The sequence below is a fragment of the Mus musculus genome, chromosome 6, assembly GCF_000001635.26.
Source record: "Mus musculus strain C57BL/6J chromosome 6, GRCm38.p6 C57BL/6J".
Classification (NCBI taxonomy): Eukaryota; Metazoa; Chordata; class Mammalia; order Rodentia; family Muridae; genus Mus; species Mus musculus.
In genome coordinates this window covers 86,360,796-86,380,342 of record NC_000072.6, presented here as the reverse complement: position 1 = coordinate 86,380,342, position 19,547 = coordinate 86,360,796, and the positions used below count along the sequence as shown (strand labels likewise).

The 19,547-nt window shown below is 46.0% G+C and overlaps 2 protein-coding genes across 3 annotated transcripts; both read right to left on the bottom strand.

The window, feature by feature from the left end:
• Positions 1 to 1,440: 1,440 nt before the first annotated feature.
• On the bottom strand, positions 1,441 to 8,803 carry Snrpg (small nuclear ribonucleoprotein polypeptide G). The gene is made up of 4 exons (NM_026506.2): positions 8,729 to 8,803; positions 4,644 to 4,666; positions 3,724 to 3,848; positions 1,441 to 1,610 (listed from the first exon to the last, which is right to left on the bottom strand). The coding sequence occupies exons 1-4, from the start codon at positions 8,758 to 8,760 to the stop codon at positions 1,560 to 1,562; spliced, it is 231 nt and encodes a 76-aa protein (NP_080782.1). The 5' UTR covers positions 8,761 to 8,803; the 3' UTR covers positions 1,441 to 1,559.
• A 1,481-nt stretch (positions 8,804 to 10,284) lies between these two features.
• Fam136a (family with sequence similarity 136, member A) lies at positions 10,285 to 14,872 on the bottom strand. 2 transcript variants are annotated; one of them, NM_001368363.1, is made up of 3 exons: positions 14,816 to 14,872; positions 13,593 to 13,733; positions 10,285 to 11,612 (listed from the first exon to the last, which is right to left on the bottom strand). In NM_001368363.1, exons 1-3 carry the CDS (start codon positions 14,834 to 14,836, stop codon positions 11,424 to 11,426), a joined length of 351 nt encoding a protein of 116 aa, NP_001355292.1. In that variant the 5' UTR covers positions 14,837 to 14,872; the 3' UTR covers positions 10,285 to 11,423. The 2 variants fall into 2 exon arrangements, with proteins under 2 accessions (NP_001355292.1, NP_079867.1); NM_025591.3 differs by lacking the exon at positions 14,816 to 14,872 and adding an exon at positions 14,524 to 14,697.
• Positions 14,873 to 19,547: the final 4,675 nt, after the last annotated feature.

Genomic DNA, 19,547 nt, shown 5'->3' with positions numbered 1-19,547 from the left:
GTTTACACAGAAAGTTCCAGGATAGTCAGAGCTACATAGCAAGACCCTGTCTCAAAACCCAAACCCCAACAAGATTAAAAACAACCCCTCCCCAATTACTCCCCATTTCATGACTAAGTCAGATACAAGCCGCCCCACGTTACTGTTTTTGTTCTAAGGTTGGGGCTATTTTACTAGGTATGTGGTGGGTCAGTTAAGGGTTTGAGGGCCTTCAGCTTCTTAAGCACACCACCATTGGGCTACACCCAAGTCCTGTTAAAAGTACACTTGCAATAGAGCGTTCTAATCTGAAATACTTCCAGACCTGTAACTCATGTAACTTGGCAGTCAAAACGCAAGCATGCTACACACTGCACTGGTTAGCCAGACTGGCTCACTGGTAAAGACGCTTGGTGCCAAGCCCAAGGATCTCAGGTCAATCCCTAGAATCCCTGCGGTGGAATAGAAAGCTGACCGCCGCCAAGCTGTCTTCTGACCTCCGTACATCAGACACACATACATGCCCACAAGAATTAATCAAACAGCATTATCACAAGGAAACAAATATAAAGTTACAAATAGGAAATATACTTGTTTAGGTTTGGATCTGTGGTGGCACTGAGGCCATTGTGTATTTGAATACTTGATTCCCAGTTGGTAGAACTGTTTGGGAGGGGCTGGGAGGTATGGCCTTGTTGGAGGAGGTATGTCACTGGACATGGGCTTTGAGTTTTTTTTTTTTTTTAAGATTTATTATATGTAAGTACACTGTAGCCATCTCCAGACACTTTTTGCTTTTGCTCTGGCCCTGCTCGCTCACTGTAGCTGTCTTCAGACACCCCAGAAGAGGGCATCAGATCTCACTACGGGTGGTTGTGAGCCATCATGTGGTTGCTGGGATATGAACTCATGAACCTTCGGAAAAGCAGTCAGCACTCTTATTTTGAGATTTCAAAAGCCCAGTTAGATCTCTGCCTACAGACGTAAGTTTTCACCAACTGTTCTAGCACCATGTCTGCCTGCCTGCTGCCATGCTTCTTGTCATGATGGTCCTGGATCTAGCCTCTAAATGATAAGCCCCCAATAAACTTGTCTTTTTCTAAATTCTTCTATAAATTGACTTGGTCATGGTGTCTCTTCACAGAAATAGAAAAGCAAGAGGCAGATTCCATCCCAAGACAGCTCATGTCATACAAATAAATATTCTAAAACTTAAACACCCCTTCCCAAGAATTCCACATTAGGAGCCTAACTCAAGTTTGAAGTCACAGGAGGTCAAAGGCACTAAAACTAATGTGTACAAACCACACATCTGTAGCTCATCTCCTCAATGTTATAGAATTCTTGTCTTCCTTCACACCGGGCAAGATGCTTCTACTTGAATGCATAAACTCCTTGGAAAGGGTGGTGAGAAAGAGTACCTATTAACCCCTACATCCACAACAGCAGAAACGCACTTCTGAGTATCACAAAAGTTTATTTAGTAAAAAGTTCCATATGAAAATGTACATGACCTAATTCTACATCACAATCAAACAGGCCTTTGGGGAGGGATGTGGACACTGCTTGCTGAGCACAGGTCAGACTCTTTCCAAGGCTTCTAACATGATGATGCTGTTTCCTCGGATGACCTAGAGAAAGAAGTCAGTTGATAATAATTCATTTAAAAGACAACTCATAATTTCCCAACATGACACACCAGTGAGGCTTTTCTCAAGGACCACAACAAGCCACAAGGACCAACTTAGTTTTTAAATCAAGACATGAGTGTGGCATGGTGGCACATGCCCTTAATTCCAGTAACTCAAAGGCAGAAGGATCTCGGGGAGTTCCAGGCCAGTCAGGAGTGCACAGGGAAATCCCATTTTAAGGAAAAAGACAAAGGAAGCCTCCCAGGCTAATTAGAAGAGATTGGTTCCAAGACTGCAAAGTAACGACTAACTTTATAAGATGCCAAGTCTCTGTGACCTAGCTTTTGGGAACCAGGGTTACTGGTTGGGGACATCTGCCAGCTATTTCTTCACACAAGGATTATAAATCTCTGTTACAGAGAATAGCCGCCCTCCTCCTCCTCCTCCAATTCCGAGAGGTGGCATTACAGATATACATCAACACACTTAACTCTGAAATAAGTAATACCATAAACTTTTGATTTGAAATGATGAGGCAGGTAGAGATATCTCTGTGAGTTCCAGGCCAGCCTAGTCTACAGTGTCTTTCAGGACAGCTGGGGCTACAGAGAGACCCTTGTCTTGAGAAAACACACAGACATACATGAGTAAAATAATAAGGGCCTACTTTTACCCTTCTACACACAACCTTGACAAACCATAAAGTCCAAGGTGTTGGGCACTCAGCTCAGGGATGAAGGGGAAGAGAGATATGACCTCTCACTACCACAACAAAGTCTTCACATTAATCCTGTCAATACATCTGTGCTCATCACTTTATGAAGATTACAGTATGTAAGACATACGTGTCTTGCAAGACAAACAGCAATTTAAAATCCAGTTCTTATTGCGGAATAACAAAACCTTCCTTTTGTGGCCAGAGCCATTGCTTAATGAATGCAGGAAAGAAAGTCTGCTATGAAAGCTCAGCTGCGTAAGACTGTATTAGCACTTGCAAAGCCTGACAGGAGGGCCCTGACAAAGCTTTGCCTTTCCTTCTGGTTTACCTTATTTTCTGTCATGAACGGCTGTCATTATGATATATGCCTATGCCAGGAAAGCCTATGCAAAGTAGTGGCCTGTGTACTAGGCAAGCAGGGGAACAGCAGGCTACACTCCTAGCCCCCAAACCTGTACATTTTTTTCTGATGTATTTATTTTATATACATGGAAAATTTGCCTGCATGCATCTACATGCAGCATATGTGTGGCTGGTGCCCAAGGAGATCAGAGGAGGGCACTGGATCCCCTGGAACTGGGCTTTGGGATGGTTGTGAGCTGTAGTGTGGATGCTAAGAACCAAACTCCAGACCTCTGCAAGAGCAACAAGTACTCTCAATCACCGAGCCAGGGCCTGGAGAGATGGGCCAGTGATTAACAACATGGGCTCTATCTACACCTCCAGTTCCAGAGACTCCAACACCGTCTTCTGGACTCCACAGGCACTAGGCACATACATGGTACAGACATATGTGCTGGCAAAACACCCATCCACAGAAAATAATTACAAACTAAAACAGCCGAGCCATTTTCTCCAGCTTTTTTTTTTTTTTTTTTTGTTTTATGAGACAGGGTTTCTCTGTGTAGTCCTGGCTGTCCTGGAACTCACTTTGTAGACCAGGCTGGCCTCGAACTCAGAAATCTGCCTGCCTCTGCCCCCCAAGTGCTGGGATTACAGGCGTGCGCCACCACCACCACGCGGCTTCTCCAGCTCTTGAAACCCTTAACAAGATATCCTGGGGCATCAAAAGCATGCTAGAGAATTTGTACTGTAGTCAAAGTCTGCATATGCGTGCCCATCTCTTACAGGGCAAAGCTCAAAAATAAATCCCTTCAGCTAGCTGTTCCAAGACCTGTGCTGAGAGGGTCCTGCAGGTGAGAGCTTGTCTGTAGGTACCTGGAATAGTACCACAGCTGGGTGTGTCCACAGGTAAAAGGAAGGGGGAGGTGCAAATGCCCAGTCTTCCCTTTCATTTACCTTTCCTCGGTAACTAACTTGGTTTTAATCTGAGACTTTGATATGAGGAATGTGAAGGAGGGAGGAGAAGACCCTGGAGATGCTGCCCTTACTCACCACCATGCCAATGTTGTTCTGTTGCCCACTGGTTGCCATCTCCACACACTCGTCAATCACAAGGTTCATAAAGGGATCAAAGCCCCGCAGTATTCCTTGGACATGCCTGCCACCGTTTAACTTCACTGTAAGAGAAAGAAGAAGTCTCAGTAAACCAAGTTCAACCATCCATCATAGATCAGGTGGGATGTGTGACCACCACTCCTACTATCTGCCTAACCATGGGCTAATTCTATCCTAATATTCCAGTTCTTCTTTGCCTATATCTTAGCCTTTAAGACCCTGGAGACATTACCTGTGAGTCTCATGGCTGTAATCCCAGCACTTGGCAACAACAGAGGAGGGCTGCTTCAAGAGGACTGTGAGACCAGACAGGGTCACATAACGAGATCTGGTCTCAATGACTGTCCCCCCCCCCCCAAGTAAAACCGCCTCAACATTTATACATAAATGTATTTGTAAGTAAATTTATACGTAAAGTAGTATCTTTACACAAATGAACCAGTTACAAGAGTTTAGAGCTGTTGAATGGTAGAGAAGAGAAATCCTAAAATTTCAGTATACTTCAATTGCATGGGTCAGGAGGTTTCTAGTTAAACCTACACATCCACAAGAAACATCAAGTGCTGCTTGTCCAACTCCCTGGTAACATATTTAAAGGAAAGGGGCTGATAAAGTTTTAAATATTATAACGTAGGACACTGCTAATTCAAGGCCAGGGAGGCACAGATAATGTAATTAAAGATAATGCAATTAGAAGGCAAAGAAAAAAAGTCTAATTAGAACTCTGACAAATCTGATTAGTGGAGAAGAATTAGATGTCTTATATATTAAATTTCTATAACACATTTCCAAAGATTACATATTGCCAAGACAACAAAAAGAAACCAAGTAGTTAGCTGAGGTGGATGCAAACTTACATGATAACTTCTTGTCCATAAACCTGGAAAAGCAAGAGCAAAAATTAGGACTTATGTAAAAAGTTCTAAGCACAAACAAGCACAGAATCAGTAAAATTAAAGTGATTTGCTTGGGCTGGGATGAGATGTTAGGAGGGTTCGATGTTCCTCCAGAGGGCCTGAGATCTCTTTCTAATATCCATGTCAGGTGACTCACCACCTCCTGCAACTTTAGCTTGAGGGTACCCCAGGGCACCTACACTCAAATGCACACACCCTCACATACAAAATAAAATGTCTTTTTGAGACATAGGGTTTTTCTATGTAGCCCTGGCTATCCTGGAACTCACTGTGTAGACCAGGCTGGCCTTCAACTCCCCAGTGTGGAAAATTAAAGGTGTGCCACCAGGCAAAGTTAAGTCTTTTTCCTTTTCTTAAATTGCTAAAATCTGGGCTGGTGAGATGACTCAGTGGGTAAGAACATTTGCTGCCAAGTCTGATTTTGATTCCCAGAACTCACTGCTGGAAGCAGAGAATGAATTCTTTAAGATGTCCTGACTTCCATACCTGGCATATGTACACACTTACACAACCAATGTAAAAATCCAAACCAAACCAAACCTACAATTTGTACCCCAGACACATAACATTTAAAGCAGTAAGGATCTTGTACTGTTTGGATATGAGTGTGTGTGTACCAGGGCAGTTGTCATCAGATACCCTAAAGCTGCCATAGGCAGTTGTGATTTGCCCAGTGCAGATGCTGGGAACTGAACTCAGGTCCCTTAACTGCCAAGTTATCTTCCCAGCCTCAAATCCGGAACTGTTGACATGGGCTAGGGAACTTACACTAATGTAATTACAAAGATTTGGTTACATTTGTGTGTGTTATTACAGAGATCTCTGTTATTACAGAGATTAGAGAGATAGCTCAGAGGTTGAGTGCACTGACTGCTCTTCCAGAGGTCCTGAGTTCAATTCCCAGCAACCATATGGTGTCTCACAACCATCTGTAATGGGGATTTGGCATCCTCTTCTGTCATGCAGGCATACATGTAGGTAGAATATAATAAATAAAATAAATGTTTAAAAAAATTAAATTTGTTTGTATGGTGCCAATACAGAAGTCAGAGGACAACTTCAAGGAGTTGGTTCTCTCCTTCAACCATGTGGTCCCAGAGGTTGACTAGTGTGGAGGCAAGTGCCTTTACCCTTGGAGCAATCTCATCAGCCTGTTAAATCTGCTGTCTTTCAGCAACAGGCTAGAAAATATCAAAGTTCCTTTCCTTTCTTTCCTTATTGTACTGACGACTGAATCTAGAGCCTCAAGCATTCTAGGCAAATACTCTACCACTCAAGTATATTCTCTTCTATTTTTCAGTTTAAGACAGTGTTTCTTAGCTACCCTGGTTTTGTAGTTCTTTGCCTCAGCTTCTCAAGTAGCAGACATTACATGCCTATGCCACCAGGCTGAGCTTCATTGAATTGTTTTTTGTTTTGTTTTGTTTGTTTTGGTTTTTTTTTTGAGACAGGATTTCTCTGTATAGCCCTGGCTGTCCTGGAACTCACTCTGTAGACCAGGCTGGCCTCAAACTCAGAAATCCACCTGACTCTGCCTCCCAAGTGCTGGGACTAAAGGCGTGCACCACCACTGCTCGGCTGCTTCACTGAGTTTTAATGTATAGACCATGATAGAATTTAAATATAAATTTAAGCCATAAGAATCTGAAGGTGGAAATAGATTTATAAATAACATTTATAAATTACTAGGAGTTATTTTGTAAATCAACAGAGGAACATATTTAACACTTACGATTCCGGTACTATTATTACCATGTTATACAGATGGAGAACTGACATTCAGTGTGGAGGTTGAATGAGAATGGCCTCCATGGAGTCACTTATGTGCATGTTTAGTTCGCAGCTGATTAAGTGTTTGGGAGGATTAGGAGGTGTGGCCTTGTTGGAGGAGGTGGCACTGGGAGTGAGTGGGCTTTGAGGTTTCAAAAGCCAGCCTAGTGTCTCTCTGCCCTGCCTGCTGCTGCGGTTCAGCATGTAACGCTCTCAACTACTGCCTGCCTGTTCTTCCATGATGATCATGGCCTCTAAAACTGTACGCAAGTCCCCATCAAATGCTTTCTTTATTATAAGAGTTGTCTTGGTCACGATGCCTCTATACAGCAAGAGGTCAGTAACTGAGACACTAATGTGCAGAAAATTGTTTTTAGTCATATACCATGCAAAATATGGCTGCTGGACTGCAGATGGGGTGGGGCTTCAAAGCTGGGTTAGGAAGTCTGGACTTGACTTTGTGGTGATATAAACTAGTATAGCAGAATTCATCAGTGGTTAAGACTTTCTGTGGCAACACATTTTAGGAGTTGGGAGGAGCTCAACTTTGAAACTACTGAGACACGGGACCAGAAATGATTAAGAACTATGGAGTTATGCTAAACTAGGAGTGAATAGCTGTAAAAGGAGGTGTTTATGAGAAAATAAGGAGGCGGATCTAAAAGTATTTCAAATTTGATAAAATGTAGGGATGAGAAAAAGGCATCAACTCAGAGAAGAGAAGTTCAGTGACAAAGTAGCTCACACAGGCTCTGCTCCAAACACGCCAATAAAAATATGGACACAATCACTAGTTCCAGTCTCTGAAAGGCCCAAGTATATCTGTTAAGAATCAGAGGACACTGAAGATTACAGGTAGGGAACAGTGCTTTTGTTCAAAACCAATGCCATTTTGCCAATTCCTGCTAAATCCAGACCTCATTTATTAGCTCATCATCAAAACAAACAGTGCAGAATAACTTCTTTTTAAAATGTCAGACTTATGGCTTAATACATCTTTATTATGTTGTGTTCTGCCTATAGGCCTGCAAGCCAGAATAGGGTACCAGATCCTATTACAGATGGTTGTGAGTCACCATGTGGTTGCTGGGAATTGAACTCAGGACCTCTAGGAAGAGAAGTCAGTGCTCTCAACCTCTGAGCCAACTCTCTAGGCCCGGTTTAACAGATTCAGATTCAAACAAAACTGCAGGGGTTTCACACAGAGGGCTTTGATTAAAATGTGCACTCAAATACAAAAATCAGCAAATGTTGTTATCTTTCCCCTGCATTGGGGTCTTGACAGAACTTTACAGTAGCAAACAGGCTATACACAAGACAGATTATTTTCTGGCTACACCAGAAAAGACCCAGTATTAATCTTGTATTGAGCAACCCAATGACTATGTGCATATGCGACAGGTTCAGGCCAGTCAGAAGTGTCTGAGACCAAAGGGTCTGTCTGATTTTACTGGGTACAGAATAAAATTCTTCAGAAATTAGCTCTTTACAAGTAGAAAATGGATGTCCTTCCATGGATTTATTGCCAGAGCAAGATATTACACAACGTTTAAATGTAACTTGAATACAAGGACAGTGTATCAGAAACCTAGTTCTTGGGGCTGCAGATGGCCCAGCGCTTATTGCTTGTCCAGAGGACACGAGTCCAGCTATTATTAACCACGCCAGAGGGCTCACAACCTCCTACAAGTTCTGTTTCTGCAGATCCAATGCCCGCTTTGGCCTCCGCAGGAGCTGCACCCACGTGCACAAACATATAACTAAACATGTCTCTGAGCACCAAAAAGGGGAAAAAAAAACCCCAAAACTAAACCTAGCTCTCTTGATGAACGCAAATGAACGCGCACATTTATTGAAACACAAAACGCTACCTCACCTTAAACTTTTTGAGACACAGTGTCTTTTTTTTTTTTAAGCCTAGGCTGGTCTGGAACTCGCGGTAATTCTCCTGCCTAAGCTTCCTGAATATTGGCCCCATAGATCACAGCCAATCACGTCCGACTCCAATCGATCATTTTAAGCCCACGAGTCTCCGGTTCCTCACAACCATGCACCTCGACCGCTGCCCTGGTCCCCAACCAGGTTGCCTTTGGCTGCCCGCCTAGGAGAGCCCCAGCTTTGGGAAGACAGAGGCACCGGCACTGCAGTAACCATGCCGACCGGACCTTAGCGCCACTTCCGGCTCCCGCGACCGTCGGGACCAGCGGCGGCAGCCCGAGCGAGACAGAAGTCTCGATAGGGCCGACTCTACTCACTTCTTCAGCTCGGGAGGGTGGGCTTTGCTCATGGCGACTCCTCTGCGGGCTCGGCACAACGGCGAAGGAGTGAGCAGGCTCAGAAACGCGCGCAAGGCAGGCTTGGCGCTGGTGTCTGACGTCACCGCCGCGCGAGCCAATCGCCTTCGGAGAACATTACCTTTCATCTCGCGATATTGATGGGGATGTCTGAACCTGCGGACCAGAGCCACGCTTCCGGTTGCGTCGCCAGTGACAGGCCACGACGGAGAGGCTGTGTTCGGCTAAGCTTCCTTTGTGTAAAATTGAAGTGGCAGGTCACTTTAAAAACAGACCCCTTCATTTATATTTTATGTATGAGTGCTCTACATGTACACCTGCGCGCCAGGGGAGGACCTCAGATCCTACTATAGATGCTTGTGAGCCACCATGTGGGTGCTGGAATTGAACTCCAGAGCTCTGGGAGAACAGCCAGTGGTTTTAACTGCTGAAGCGTCTCTCCAGCCTGTGTGTCACTTCTTTTCTTTCCTTTTCCCACTTACTACACTTTTTTTCTCTTTACATTTTTGTCATTTCCCCTGCCCCTTCCTCATTGTTTTTGACGTAATTCATGCTGGCTTCGAGTTCACTGTGTAGTCAACGCTGGCTTTGAACTGTTGCTTCCCGTGCTAGAATCAACGGCATCTGCACCACGCTGCCCTTAATTTCCTAAGCACATCCAGGCGAAGCCGAGGGCTCCTGAAGCACAGAATAGCTTGTCCGCATCAGTAGCAGGAAGGTGGCTAGGCGGATTCTCTTGAGGACGTGAATCCAGTGTCTGGGGTATTTCTGATTCATCAATTCTGCAATTCTAACGCTGCCTTCAGAACCCACTTAGCACACTACAGTCCATACATAAAAGCTGAGGAGTACCACACAAGTCCTGAGGTATTGAGCTTGCCCCTGCCTCCTGAGGGCTGGGAATAAAGGTGTGCACTCTCCCAGGGTGGTGGCACTGCCCTCAGTGCACTGGGCTCTCTCATGGTAGTCATTAATGACCCACAGACATGTCCAGAGACCTGTTAGATGGAAGCAGCTCTTCAATTGAGGTTCTCCTCATGATTAGTTTGTCATCAACAAAAAAATAGCACAAGAATGCTTAGCTATACACTCTCCCCACCACTTGCTGTGCTAGTTGAAACTAGAAAACGAACATGAATAATGATAGTCTTTAGCAAAGACTGACCTCAAAGCAGGAGGGAAATCCTCAGCTTGCCTTACAGTACTGAAATTACAGTATGCACCTTTTACAATTTAGTTATAATATGTAAGTACACTGTAGCTGTCTTCAGACACTCCAGAAGAGGGCGCCAGATCTCATTAGGATGGTTGTGAGCCACCATGTGGTTGCTGGGATTTGAACTCAGGACCTTCGGAAGAGTTTTCTTAACTGCTGAGCCATCTTTTCAGCCCCCCCCCCCATGTACCTTTAATCCTAAGTTATCTTTTCAACATTAACAGCTTTCAAGTTATGATGCTCTCTGCCTTCCTCTTGGTGTTTCCCATTTACTGATATATCACTACCCATAAGAAAAAGGTGGAGACAATGAAACTTTATTTAAAAACCAAACCACTTGGAAAATATATTGCAGGCTTGACACAGCAAAAAGACAGATGTATCACTGTTTCAAGTAATTAATTGGTATAAATACAACATAGTACTTATCCAAAAGATAAGGTGCTATGTTGGGCCAGCAACACTGCACTGCAAAGAAAATAAAAAATAAAAACCACCCAGGCAAAAATGGCATTTGGCAAGAAAGTGTGTGCCTCTCTTGTTCTACAGTGGTCCTACCCATCTGTGGCCCAAGTTGCTCAGTTTCTGGCTTTCTTGTTGCTATAAGGCTCTGTAGATTCAGAGCTGATTAATACTGGGTTTGCACTTCTCAATAATTCCTAGTTACTGCTTATTCTTAGCGACTGGCATGTGAGTGACAGCCTACCCCCTTGCTTTTCATAAGGATGTGTCACTTTGCTGCACAAGTCAGTAAAGAAGGCTGTTTCCCATGTTCACTGTGTGACACTGTCCGGATTCTTCAGGGGCTTCTAGAGTAACAGAATTTGAAGAAATGGACATTCCCATCTTGACGGTACATAATACTAGGAACCTTTAGAAGTGACTCAAACCACTTTCCCTCCTGTATCATAAATCCAGTGTGCCCTGCATATAAGACAAAACTAAGCAAAATATAGATTTGAAAAGGAAATCCTTTCCTCTGAATTCCTAGCCTACTGGGTTTTGTTTCCCAGCATATGCAAGGTGGTGTGATGATACTTCTGGTCAACAGGATTTGTCAAGCTTCTCTGAGGAGATGCACCGATCCTCAGATTTTACCAGCAGGTTGAAGAGAGCTGCCAGCCTGGATGTTTGTAGTAAGAAGCTCAGCTCTTGGTACAAGGTTGATCTCTACTACAGTACAGACACTTGCATATGAATATTTAGGATCTAGACTTCTCCTCTGAGCTATCTGTGATCCAAATCTTAGCACCAGCTTCTTCCTACTTCACCTTCTAAGATCCGAATGTAAAGGGACTAGTGTCCAGCAGTGAGCAGCATTTGCCTGGAACTTGCTGTGTCTAAGTTTTCCTCATTCGTAAACGTTGCTTAACATATTAAACTTCCATTCTTCCTTTTAAATAGCCTGCCCGCAGTCCCGATGGTCACTGGCAAACAATTTTATTTCCCTATGGATGACAGAGACTCCTTCATCTTCTTGGTCATTGTTGGGATGAGGTGCATGTGGTCATCCACACACTTGGTCACACAGCTGTCTAGCTGTCGCTTCACCTGAAGCTCCTTAGTTCCTGCATCCATTGAGTCTTTGGCTTTGTCATTGCAATGCATGGTGCAGCGGGCCAGGCGGTCCTGTGATGAGAAGAGAGAGAAGGCTGAGAGGCTGGCTTCTGTTGTCTGAGTATTGGTCCCATGCCAGGCCTTGGGCTACAGGCTCGATACAGATCGTCTCTGCCAGTACTAAGTCTAACACTCTCTTGGTTCAAACAGAAGGTGCCACTGGGAAGGCTCAGACTAAGCACTGAGCAGAGGAATGGAAAAAATGAGCTTTATACAAGATGCTGGCAGCAATCAAATGACTACTGTTGGGCTTATAAATACCTCAATTCCTTTCCCACTCTTTCATCTTTCATGTGTGTGGGGGCTGTGGATTTTTAGACGTTTATTTGTGGATGTGGAGGCCTGAGGTACATGTTAGGAACCATCCTCCCTTGCTCTCCCAGATATTCACAGAGGCAGGGCTCTCAACCAATCAGCTAGACTTGCTTGCCGGCCAGCTGTAGAGATTCTGTCTCTGTCTTCTAGGGCTAGATTTACAGGTGGGCTGCCACACCCAAGAGACAATGGTTTCTGGTGATTTCAACTCTGGGCCTTGTGTGTGCATGGCATCCCCTCAACCATCTCCCCTGCACCCATTTTAATTCTTTACTGCCTGTCCTTCTACAGAAAGACAACTCAAATACTTTCAAGCATCTGCTATGTGCCAGGCTTTCTTCTAGTGTAGAATACAGAAATGAACAAAGTGAAAAGTGTCCCTGCTCGTATGGAATTATCAGTCTAGGGTAGAGATGGTAAGAGATGAGTAGGAAGTGAGTTGGGATTCAGGAATGAGGTCTGAACAAATGCAAGCACTGCCAGGGGTAGCTAACATTTTGGTTTCTCTTGGCCACATTGTTATCTACAGTTATCAGGGGTGGTGGTGAACACTTTTAACCCCAGCACTTGGGTGCTAGAGGCAGGCAGATCTCTGAGTTTAAAGCCAGCCTGGTCTATGTAGTGTTCCAGGACAGCCAGTGCAAACAGAAACTATCTCAAAAAAGAAAAGAAAGATCCCAGCACTTGGGAAGCAGAGGCAGGCGGATTTCTGAGTTTGAGGCCAGCCTGGTCTACAAAGTGAGTTCCAGGACAGCCAGGGCTATACAGAGAAATCCTGTTTAGAAACAAACAAACAAACAAACAAACAAACAAAACCACACACCCCCCAAAAGGGGAAAAACAAACAAAACAAAACAAAATAACTCAGGAAGACCTGTTGGAAGGTATCTAAGAAAGCATGGGGAGATAGAAAATTATTAAAATACATTACCTGTATGAAACAATCAGAGAAAAATTAATAACTAAAGTAAGTTTATACCTTTACTTTTTTTTTTTAATATGCATTGGTGTTTTCCCTGAACGTATGTTTGTGTGAGGGTGTCCGGTCCTATGGAACTGAGATTACAGACAGCTGTGAGCTGCCGTGTGGGTGCTGGGAATTGAACCTGACTCTGAAGAACAACCCGTGCTCTTAACTGCTGAGCCATTTCTTCAGCTCCATAGCTTTTGTTTTTGAGATTTTATTTTTTATGTGTTTGCCTAAATATAATGTCTGTGCACCACATTTGTGCAGTGCCCGCAGAGGGCCAAAGAGGGCTTCAGATCACTTATGACTGGAATTACAGATAACTGTGAGCCACCATTTAGGTGGGTACTAGGAACTGAATCTCTGGAAAAGCAGCTAGTACTCTTAAATGCTGAGTCATCTCTACAGCCCCAAATTAATATACATTTTAAGGAATTTTATACAACACAACATAGATTGTATTTGGTACATCAAAAAGGCATAAAGGTGCTTGGTTAGAAACCCCCTTGGTAACTTTCTTTTATATTACTGTTTCTGTGGCAAATATAGCACAACTTAACAGCACACCCAGGGCTTCTTCCAGAATATCAACCCTCACGGACACCAGGGCTCCCACCAGTGTTGACAGGACCTAAGGCAGAACGAGTGTTTCTCATCCCCTGCCAAGGAGCTGCTGTTCAAGGACTTGGGAGCTGTGAGGCATTCCTGACCTGGAACCTTTCCAGCTCGCTGGTGACCAGAGCCTGGGCTTGAGCCAGAGGCGCATGGCAGCGCTCGATGCATTGGTGCACCTGCTGCATAGATGCTTGGGTGTCTTCACAGCAGTTGGCGCTGCACCGGAACATGAGGCCCTGGGGAGCGAAGACAGAGCCTGGTGAGACTGGAAAGACTCTGAGGACAGCTCTCGAAGGACAAGGCCTTGGAGGCCATGCTTCTCTACCTGTTTTGTTTTATTTTTCCCGCCGTATCATCAGGACTTCGTAAGACTGGGACGGTTACCAGGCCTAACATTTGTAGGATGGGGATATATGTTCTTGGGAGCGCGCTTGCTAGTTCTAAGAAAGCCTTGCGTTCCATTCCGCACAGCACAAAGCCAGGGTGGTGGCCCATGCCTGTAATCCTCGCACTCCAAAGGTGAAGGCAGGAAGATCGGGGGTTGGAAGTCAACCTGGGTTAAAAGAGACCCTGTGTGCTGCTATGAGCTCACTGATAAGATAATGTACCCAAGACTGAACCGGAAGAAACCACGTTCTGAAAATCAGTTTTTGTATTTCTGTAGCAGAGTTCAGAGGTCGGCCTGGCTAGTCAACGCCCCACAAGGCGATCGAAACAGTAGAGGGTGATTAAGGGGTGAAGTTAAGCGAGGCCAGTAGGGTGAGGGAGACGGGGCCCACGCTCACGGGCGTTCAGGGTTCGTGGCATCTAAATCAGCGCAGGACGGCCCGAAGGGATTTCGGTCTGGTGGTTCTCCTGGGCCGGTCCCTCCGAGCCTCGCGCCAGATCACCTCAGGGGCGGCCGAACGCTCGTCACCGAGGCCAGGTGGGAGGAAACCGCCCCACGCGAGGCCCGGAGCTCGAACGTCACCGCGCCACCCCCGCCCGAGTTTCCAATCCCGTTTGGGCGCCGGACCGCGCCGCTACCTGCATCTTCCGGATGTTCTCTCTCTCCACACTTTTCACCATGGCGTCCACAGCCTCCTGCACTCGGAGTTGCTGCACCTCCGCCATGGCGACCCTGAGCTCAGCCGCGCCGGCGCCCGCGTGTGCACCCGCTGCGCCCCGCCCCCTGCGCCCGTGCGGGCTTCTCAAGCCACTGAGTCCCACCCTCCGGCTTCGCCCCGCCCTCGGCTGCGCCCCGCCCCTAGCTAGTGAGTCCCGCCCCTTTGCGCTGAGCCCGACCCCCCACCGAGTCACCGCACAGTCTTCCGAGTACCTCGCCCTGGCCCCTGGCCATTGCGCCCTTGTCCTCAGTAAGCGTTCCCGTTCCCGCATCCTCATCGCCCCCTGGCGTCTAGGTTAAGCAACTTCAGGCAGGAGACAGCGGGCGCGCCGCTGGTTCTTCCGTGGAGCCAGGCTTTTGGTGGCCAAAGATCTCTTCGTCGTCTGACTTCTTTTCTTCCTCTCTTTCTCTCTCTCCCTCTGTCAATCCCAATTTTAAAAAAGCGAATGTAATTAGCAGCTCTTGTACAGCTCGATCAGATTTTATTATTGCTATCTTTGTCTTGGTTTCTTTTTGTTGCCGAACAGAATTTCATTAAATGTACATACCACAATTTGCTTTGTCAATTCCCCAGCTGGTGAACATTTATGCCGAGTTACTAGTTACTGCGAGTAAAGGGTACGGTATTCTAGATTGTCTCAAGAGTAGTGTGGGGGTATGGAGGGGCTGTAGATAGCGAGACCGTTGAGTAAGGGCGAGCTGTTTCTGAATGGATTGGTTCTGTCAGCCATGTGCTCTCGTGTTCCCATTTCTACTGTCTTATGCAGTCATCTCTGAAACACAAGTGGTCCCTTCTTCCCATGGGCCGATGCAGAGGGGAGCATCATTAGGTTAGGAAGAGGGCTACTAAAGGCTGCGTTAGAAGAGCTTGGGCTATAAGTGGTCCCATAGAGATAAGGGAAAGTTCGAGTGTTTCGGGAAATCTCTCTCGGCGAGCTAGCATTGAATTTTTGTATTGAACTAGAAGGCCCTTGCCTGGCACTCTGGAGAAGGAAAAGAATGACAGGCAGGTACGGGAAGCTTCAGAGGGCAAAACAGAAAAAAAAGGTTGAAGCTTTGTGGAATAGCCTGGAACGAAAAAAAAAAGACTAGCGTGTGAAGAGTGCTTGAGATTTTAGGCACTTGCTGTGATTCGCCACTAGATGGCAGGCTAGCTCTGTTTTGAGGGTAGGAAAAGCCACACAACCCATTGTCCTTTGAGAAAAGCTGTGTTCCTCCATGGCTGGGCTTTCCCTCTCTCAGATACCAGGGTTGGGGATAAAATGTGTCCACTACTTGAAGCCGGACTTACAGGGATCTTCCAGGAGCAGCTGGAGCCAGGGCGATGGCAGTGGTCACCCAACAGACCAGGTGCTTTGCAAGTACTTTGAATGGGGTCTGAAGCGGACCCTTCAGTGTCCATTTTTCTCTCACTGTGCACAAAGTCAAAGCAAAGGGAGGGGAAGACTCTGGAATATTTAAATCCTAGCAGGGCAAGATGGCTGCCTCAGCCGCGAAGACACCAGACTGTGGCAAGACTCTTGAGACTCACTTCATGATTCCAGATTCCATAGAAAATTCTTTCTAATAAAGGCACAGTTTAACACTTCTCACTTTCTCCTTTATTTCTAATGTGTATCATGGTAGTTTCAGCAGCTGCTTCTACAGTAATGCTGTTAGTCACACTGAGATCTGGTGGGAAGCCTTTGGTAAGACAACTTTGTTAGTTTCAGTATGGCAAGACGAGTGGTTCTTTGATGTTTATGGAAAGTGACTCCTGACATGTGAGGAACCTGCCCCTGTAAGACAGTGGTCACTCTTTAAAGACTGGATCTAACGGCTTGAAGACAACAGGCCATGCCTCTCTGCAGCTCTCTGTAGGACCAAGAGTTAAGAAGCTAGCTATCTGTGCCGTGCTCTTAGAGTATTCCCTGATTACAGGTCCTAACCTATACCTGGCTCCTCCGAGCTCTTTGCCATGGACGCTGTGTTGAACCAAATCACAGGTGTGAAATGTTCCTTAAAATTGACATAAAAGTCTCATATGTCCTTCATTCCTGGGATGTCTCTGAAGAGACTCCTTGACCCCACCCATTCCTCTCATGACAGCTGTCCTCTTCTCTCCTCTGATTCTCTTCTAAAATATGTTTATTTTTATTTTATGTGTATGTGTGTGCCTGATTATATGTGTGTGCATCACATGCATGCAGGGGCCCATGGAGGCCAGAAGAGAACGTCAGACCCTCTGGAACTTGAATTACTGGTGTTTGTGAGCTATCATGTGAGTGCTGAGAATTGAACCTGGGTCCTATGCAAGAGTAGATAATGATCTTAACCACTAAGCCATCTCTCCAGCTTCATCTTATTCTCATGATAAAGCGCCTCTCTAATTTTAATTTTTTTATATTTTAGTATTTATTTATTTGCTTGAGACAGGGTTTCACTTTTTACTAGCCCTGGCTGTCCTGGAACTCACTATGTAGACCAAGCTGGCCTCACTCTCACAGAGATCCTTCCCTGCCTCTGCCTCTGCCTCTGCCTCTGCCTCTGCCTCTGCCTCTGCCTCTGCCTCTGCCTCTGCCTCTGCCTCTGCCTCTGCCTCTGCCTCTGCCTCTGCCTCTGCCTCTGCCTCCTGAGTGCTGGGACTGAAGGCATGTGATATCACCCTCCTGGTGCTCTCTGGGTTTTAAAGGGAAGCTTTCTCCTCTTCTTCTTGGGGTGGGTTATGTGGTCTCTACCCCAACCATATATCCAGTGACTGTATAGAAAATGGAAGAGGAGTGAGATTAGAATCAAATATTAAGACTTGAGCAAGACCTAGCTAGGGAAGGGAGGGGGTAATTGTCAACAGAACCTTAAGATAGGTTGAATACTCCAGGGAAAGGGCCTATATAACTTTGCAATCCTAAGAAGGTGACCAGACTTCAGAGGGTAATGATCATATGGTGCACTTTGTGATAGAGGGGCTTAGGCAGACCGAAAGCACTCCAAGACTCAGTGTGAGTGGCAGGAAGCCACACAGCAGCAGGAAGCAGTCAGTGTTTCTGATGCCTCTGTGAGAGGTCTCTGTAGTGCAACCAGTGCTGGAGTAGCTGAAGCAGAAAAGATCATGGTGGAGCAAAGGCCCTGGATTAGTACATAATGGTCAAATAACTGTTTTGTGAAAGAGTTTATTCCAGGTGTGTGTGTGTGTGTGTGTGTGTGTGTGTGTGTGTGTGTGTGAGAGAGAGAGAGAGAGAGAGAGAGAGAGAGAGAGAGAGAGAGGGGGAGAGAGAGAGAGAGCATGCATGCAGATATCTGGATCAAATGCCTTCAGGAGCCCTTGGATGCCAAAAGAGGGTTTGGATCACTTACAACTGGAGTCAGGGGCATTTGTGAGTTACTGTGTGGATTCTGGGAAGTAAACAGTGTCCTCTGCAAGAGTAAACAACCACCCTTTAAAAGTTATCTTTGAAATTAATTTTAAGTTTGTGTGCACGTGTATATGTGTGTGTGCTCCTGTGTGTGGCACCTGCAGAGGCCAGAAGAGGATGCTGGGTCCTCTGAAAGTGGTTGTAAGCTTCCTGGTGTTGGCAATGGGAACTGAAGTCAGTCCTCTGCGAAAGCAGTGTTCTGATCTGCTTAGCCATCTTTCCAGCTCCCGGATTGTGCTTTTTCACTATGTATTATGGCCAGGAGATTAATGAAGTCTGGAGCCGAGGAAACACAGTCTGCAGATTCCATCTTAGGCTGAGCATCAAACTGCTGTCTGTGTTCTCAGCCTCTAAGTATGCAGCCTCCACAGTGATGGTGCAGCCACCCTTCCTCCCTCTGTAAAGTGTGGACGGCATGATTAATTCCTAGGTGTGGCGGCGGCTTTGAGATGGTGTCTGTAAGAAACAAGGTAAACAGTTATTATTGCTGCTGGAAATGTTGTGTTTCTTTCTCTCACTCTCTTATTAGTGTGGCTGTCAGAGCAGACACAGCGATGGCCTGGATAACAGTGCATGGAGCGGGCTGTGACCAGCATGTACGTTCTAGTTTTGTTCCTGGGACAAAATACCTGAAAAGAGGTGAACTGAGGGGCTGGGGAGATGCTGGCTCGGCAGGCGAGAGCACTGGCTACCCTTGCACACGACCAAGGTTTGATTCCCAGCACCTGCACAAACATCTGAAACTCAGGTTGTAGAGGACCAGCATCCTCTTCTGGCCCTCTCCGGTACTGCATACACACAGGATGCAGACATACATGCAAGCACATTCATACACATGAAATAAAATGAATAAATCTTAAAGGATCAACTGAAGGGAGGGAAGGTTTGTTTTGTCCTCTAATAAAGTCTAATAAAGGAAGTGGGAGCCTAGAGAAAGACTCGGCAGCCAAGGGCATATCCTGTTCTTTCAGGGGACCCAGGTCCATTCCCAGCACCCACATGTGGCTCACAACTGTCTAGATCTCAGTTCCAGGCGATCTGACTACCTCTTCTAGCCTCTGCAGACTCAAGACCTGAGTCTGTCTGCTGTACTCTTGCCTGCTTCTCAGTGCAGCAAGGTCTGTTCGTGAAACTTTGGCGGAAGCCTTTGTTTCTGGGCTGACCTTAGGCTTTTCTCTGTCTGAGACTTGATTTCTTCACCCGTACGATGAACTGTTCATCCATCTCTGTGATTCCCATCAACTTTGTTCCCCAAGTGGCCTATCAAAGATGCTGAGACCCCCTTGAACCAAACGTGGAAGTGTTGGAGCGAAGGGGAGACTGCTTCTGAGGCTGTGAGAGTCAGCGACAGAGCCTATCAACTCAGAAGGGAGGGAAGCTTTCCTTGGCTCAGGGATTTGGTGGTTTCGGCTCAAGGCCAATCGCCTGCTACCTTTGGCCCCGTGGGAGGCAGCATACCATGGCAAAGTGTGCAGCTGGGAAGCTGAGAGGAGGGGCTGGAGTCCTTCAAGGACACTTCACTTCTTCCCACTGGGTTTCACCTCTTAAAGGTC

Coding starts and splice junctions, on each gene's coding strand:
- Snrpg (NM_026506.2), bottom strand. CDS start 8,760: ATGAGCAAAGCCCACCCTCCCGAGCTGAAGAA. Junction 4,667..8,728: donor CACCCTCCCGAGCTGAAGAA/GTGAGTAGAGTC, acceptor TTGCTTTTCCAG/GTTTATGGACAAGAAGTTAT. Junction 3,849..4,643: donor TATGGACAAGAAGTTATCAT/GTAAGTTTGCAT, acceptor TTTCTCTTACAG/TGAAGTTAAACGGTGGCAGG.
- Fam136a (NM_025591.3), bottom strand. CDS start 14,610: ATGGCGGAGGTGCAGCAACTCCGAGTGCAGGAGGCTGTGGACGCCATG. Junction 13,734..14,523: donor AGAACATCCGGAAGATGCAG/GTAGCGGCGCGG, acceptor TTCGCTCCCCAG/GGCCTCATGTTCCGGTGCAG. Junction 11,613..13,592: donor GCGAGCTGGAAAGGTTCCAG/GTCAGGAATGCC, acceptor TTCTCATCACAG/GACCGCCTGGCCCGCTGCAC.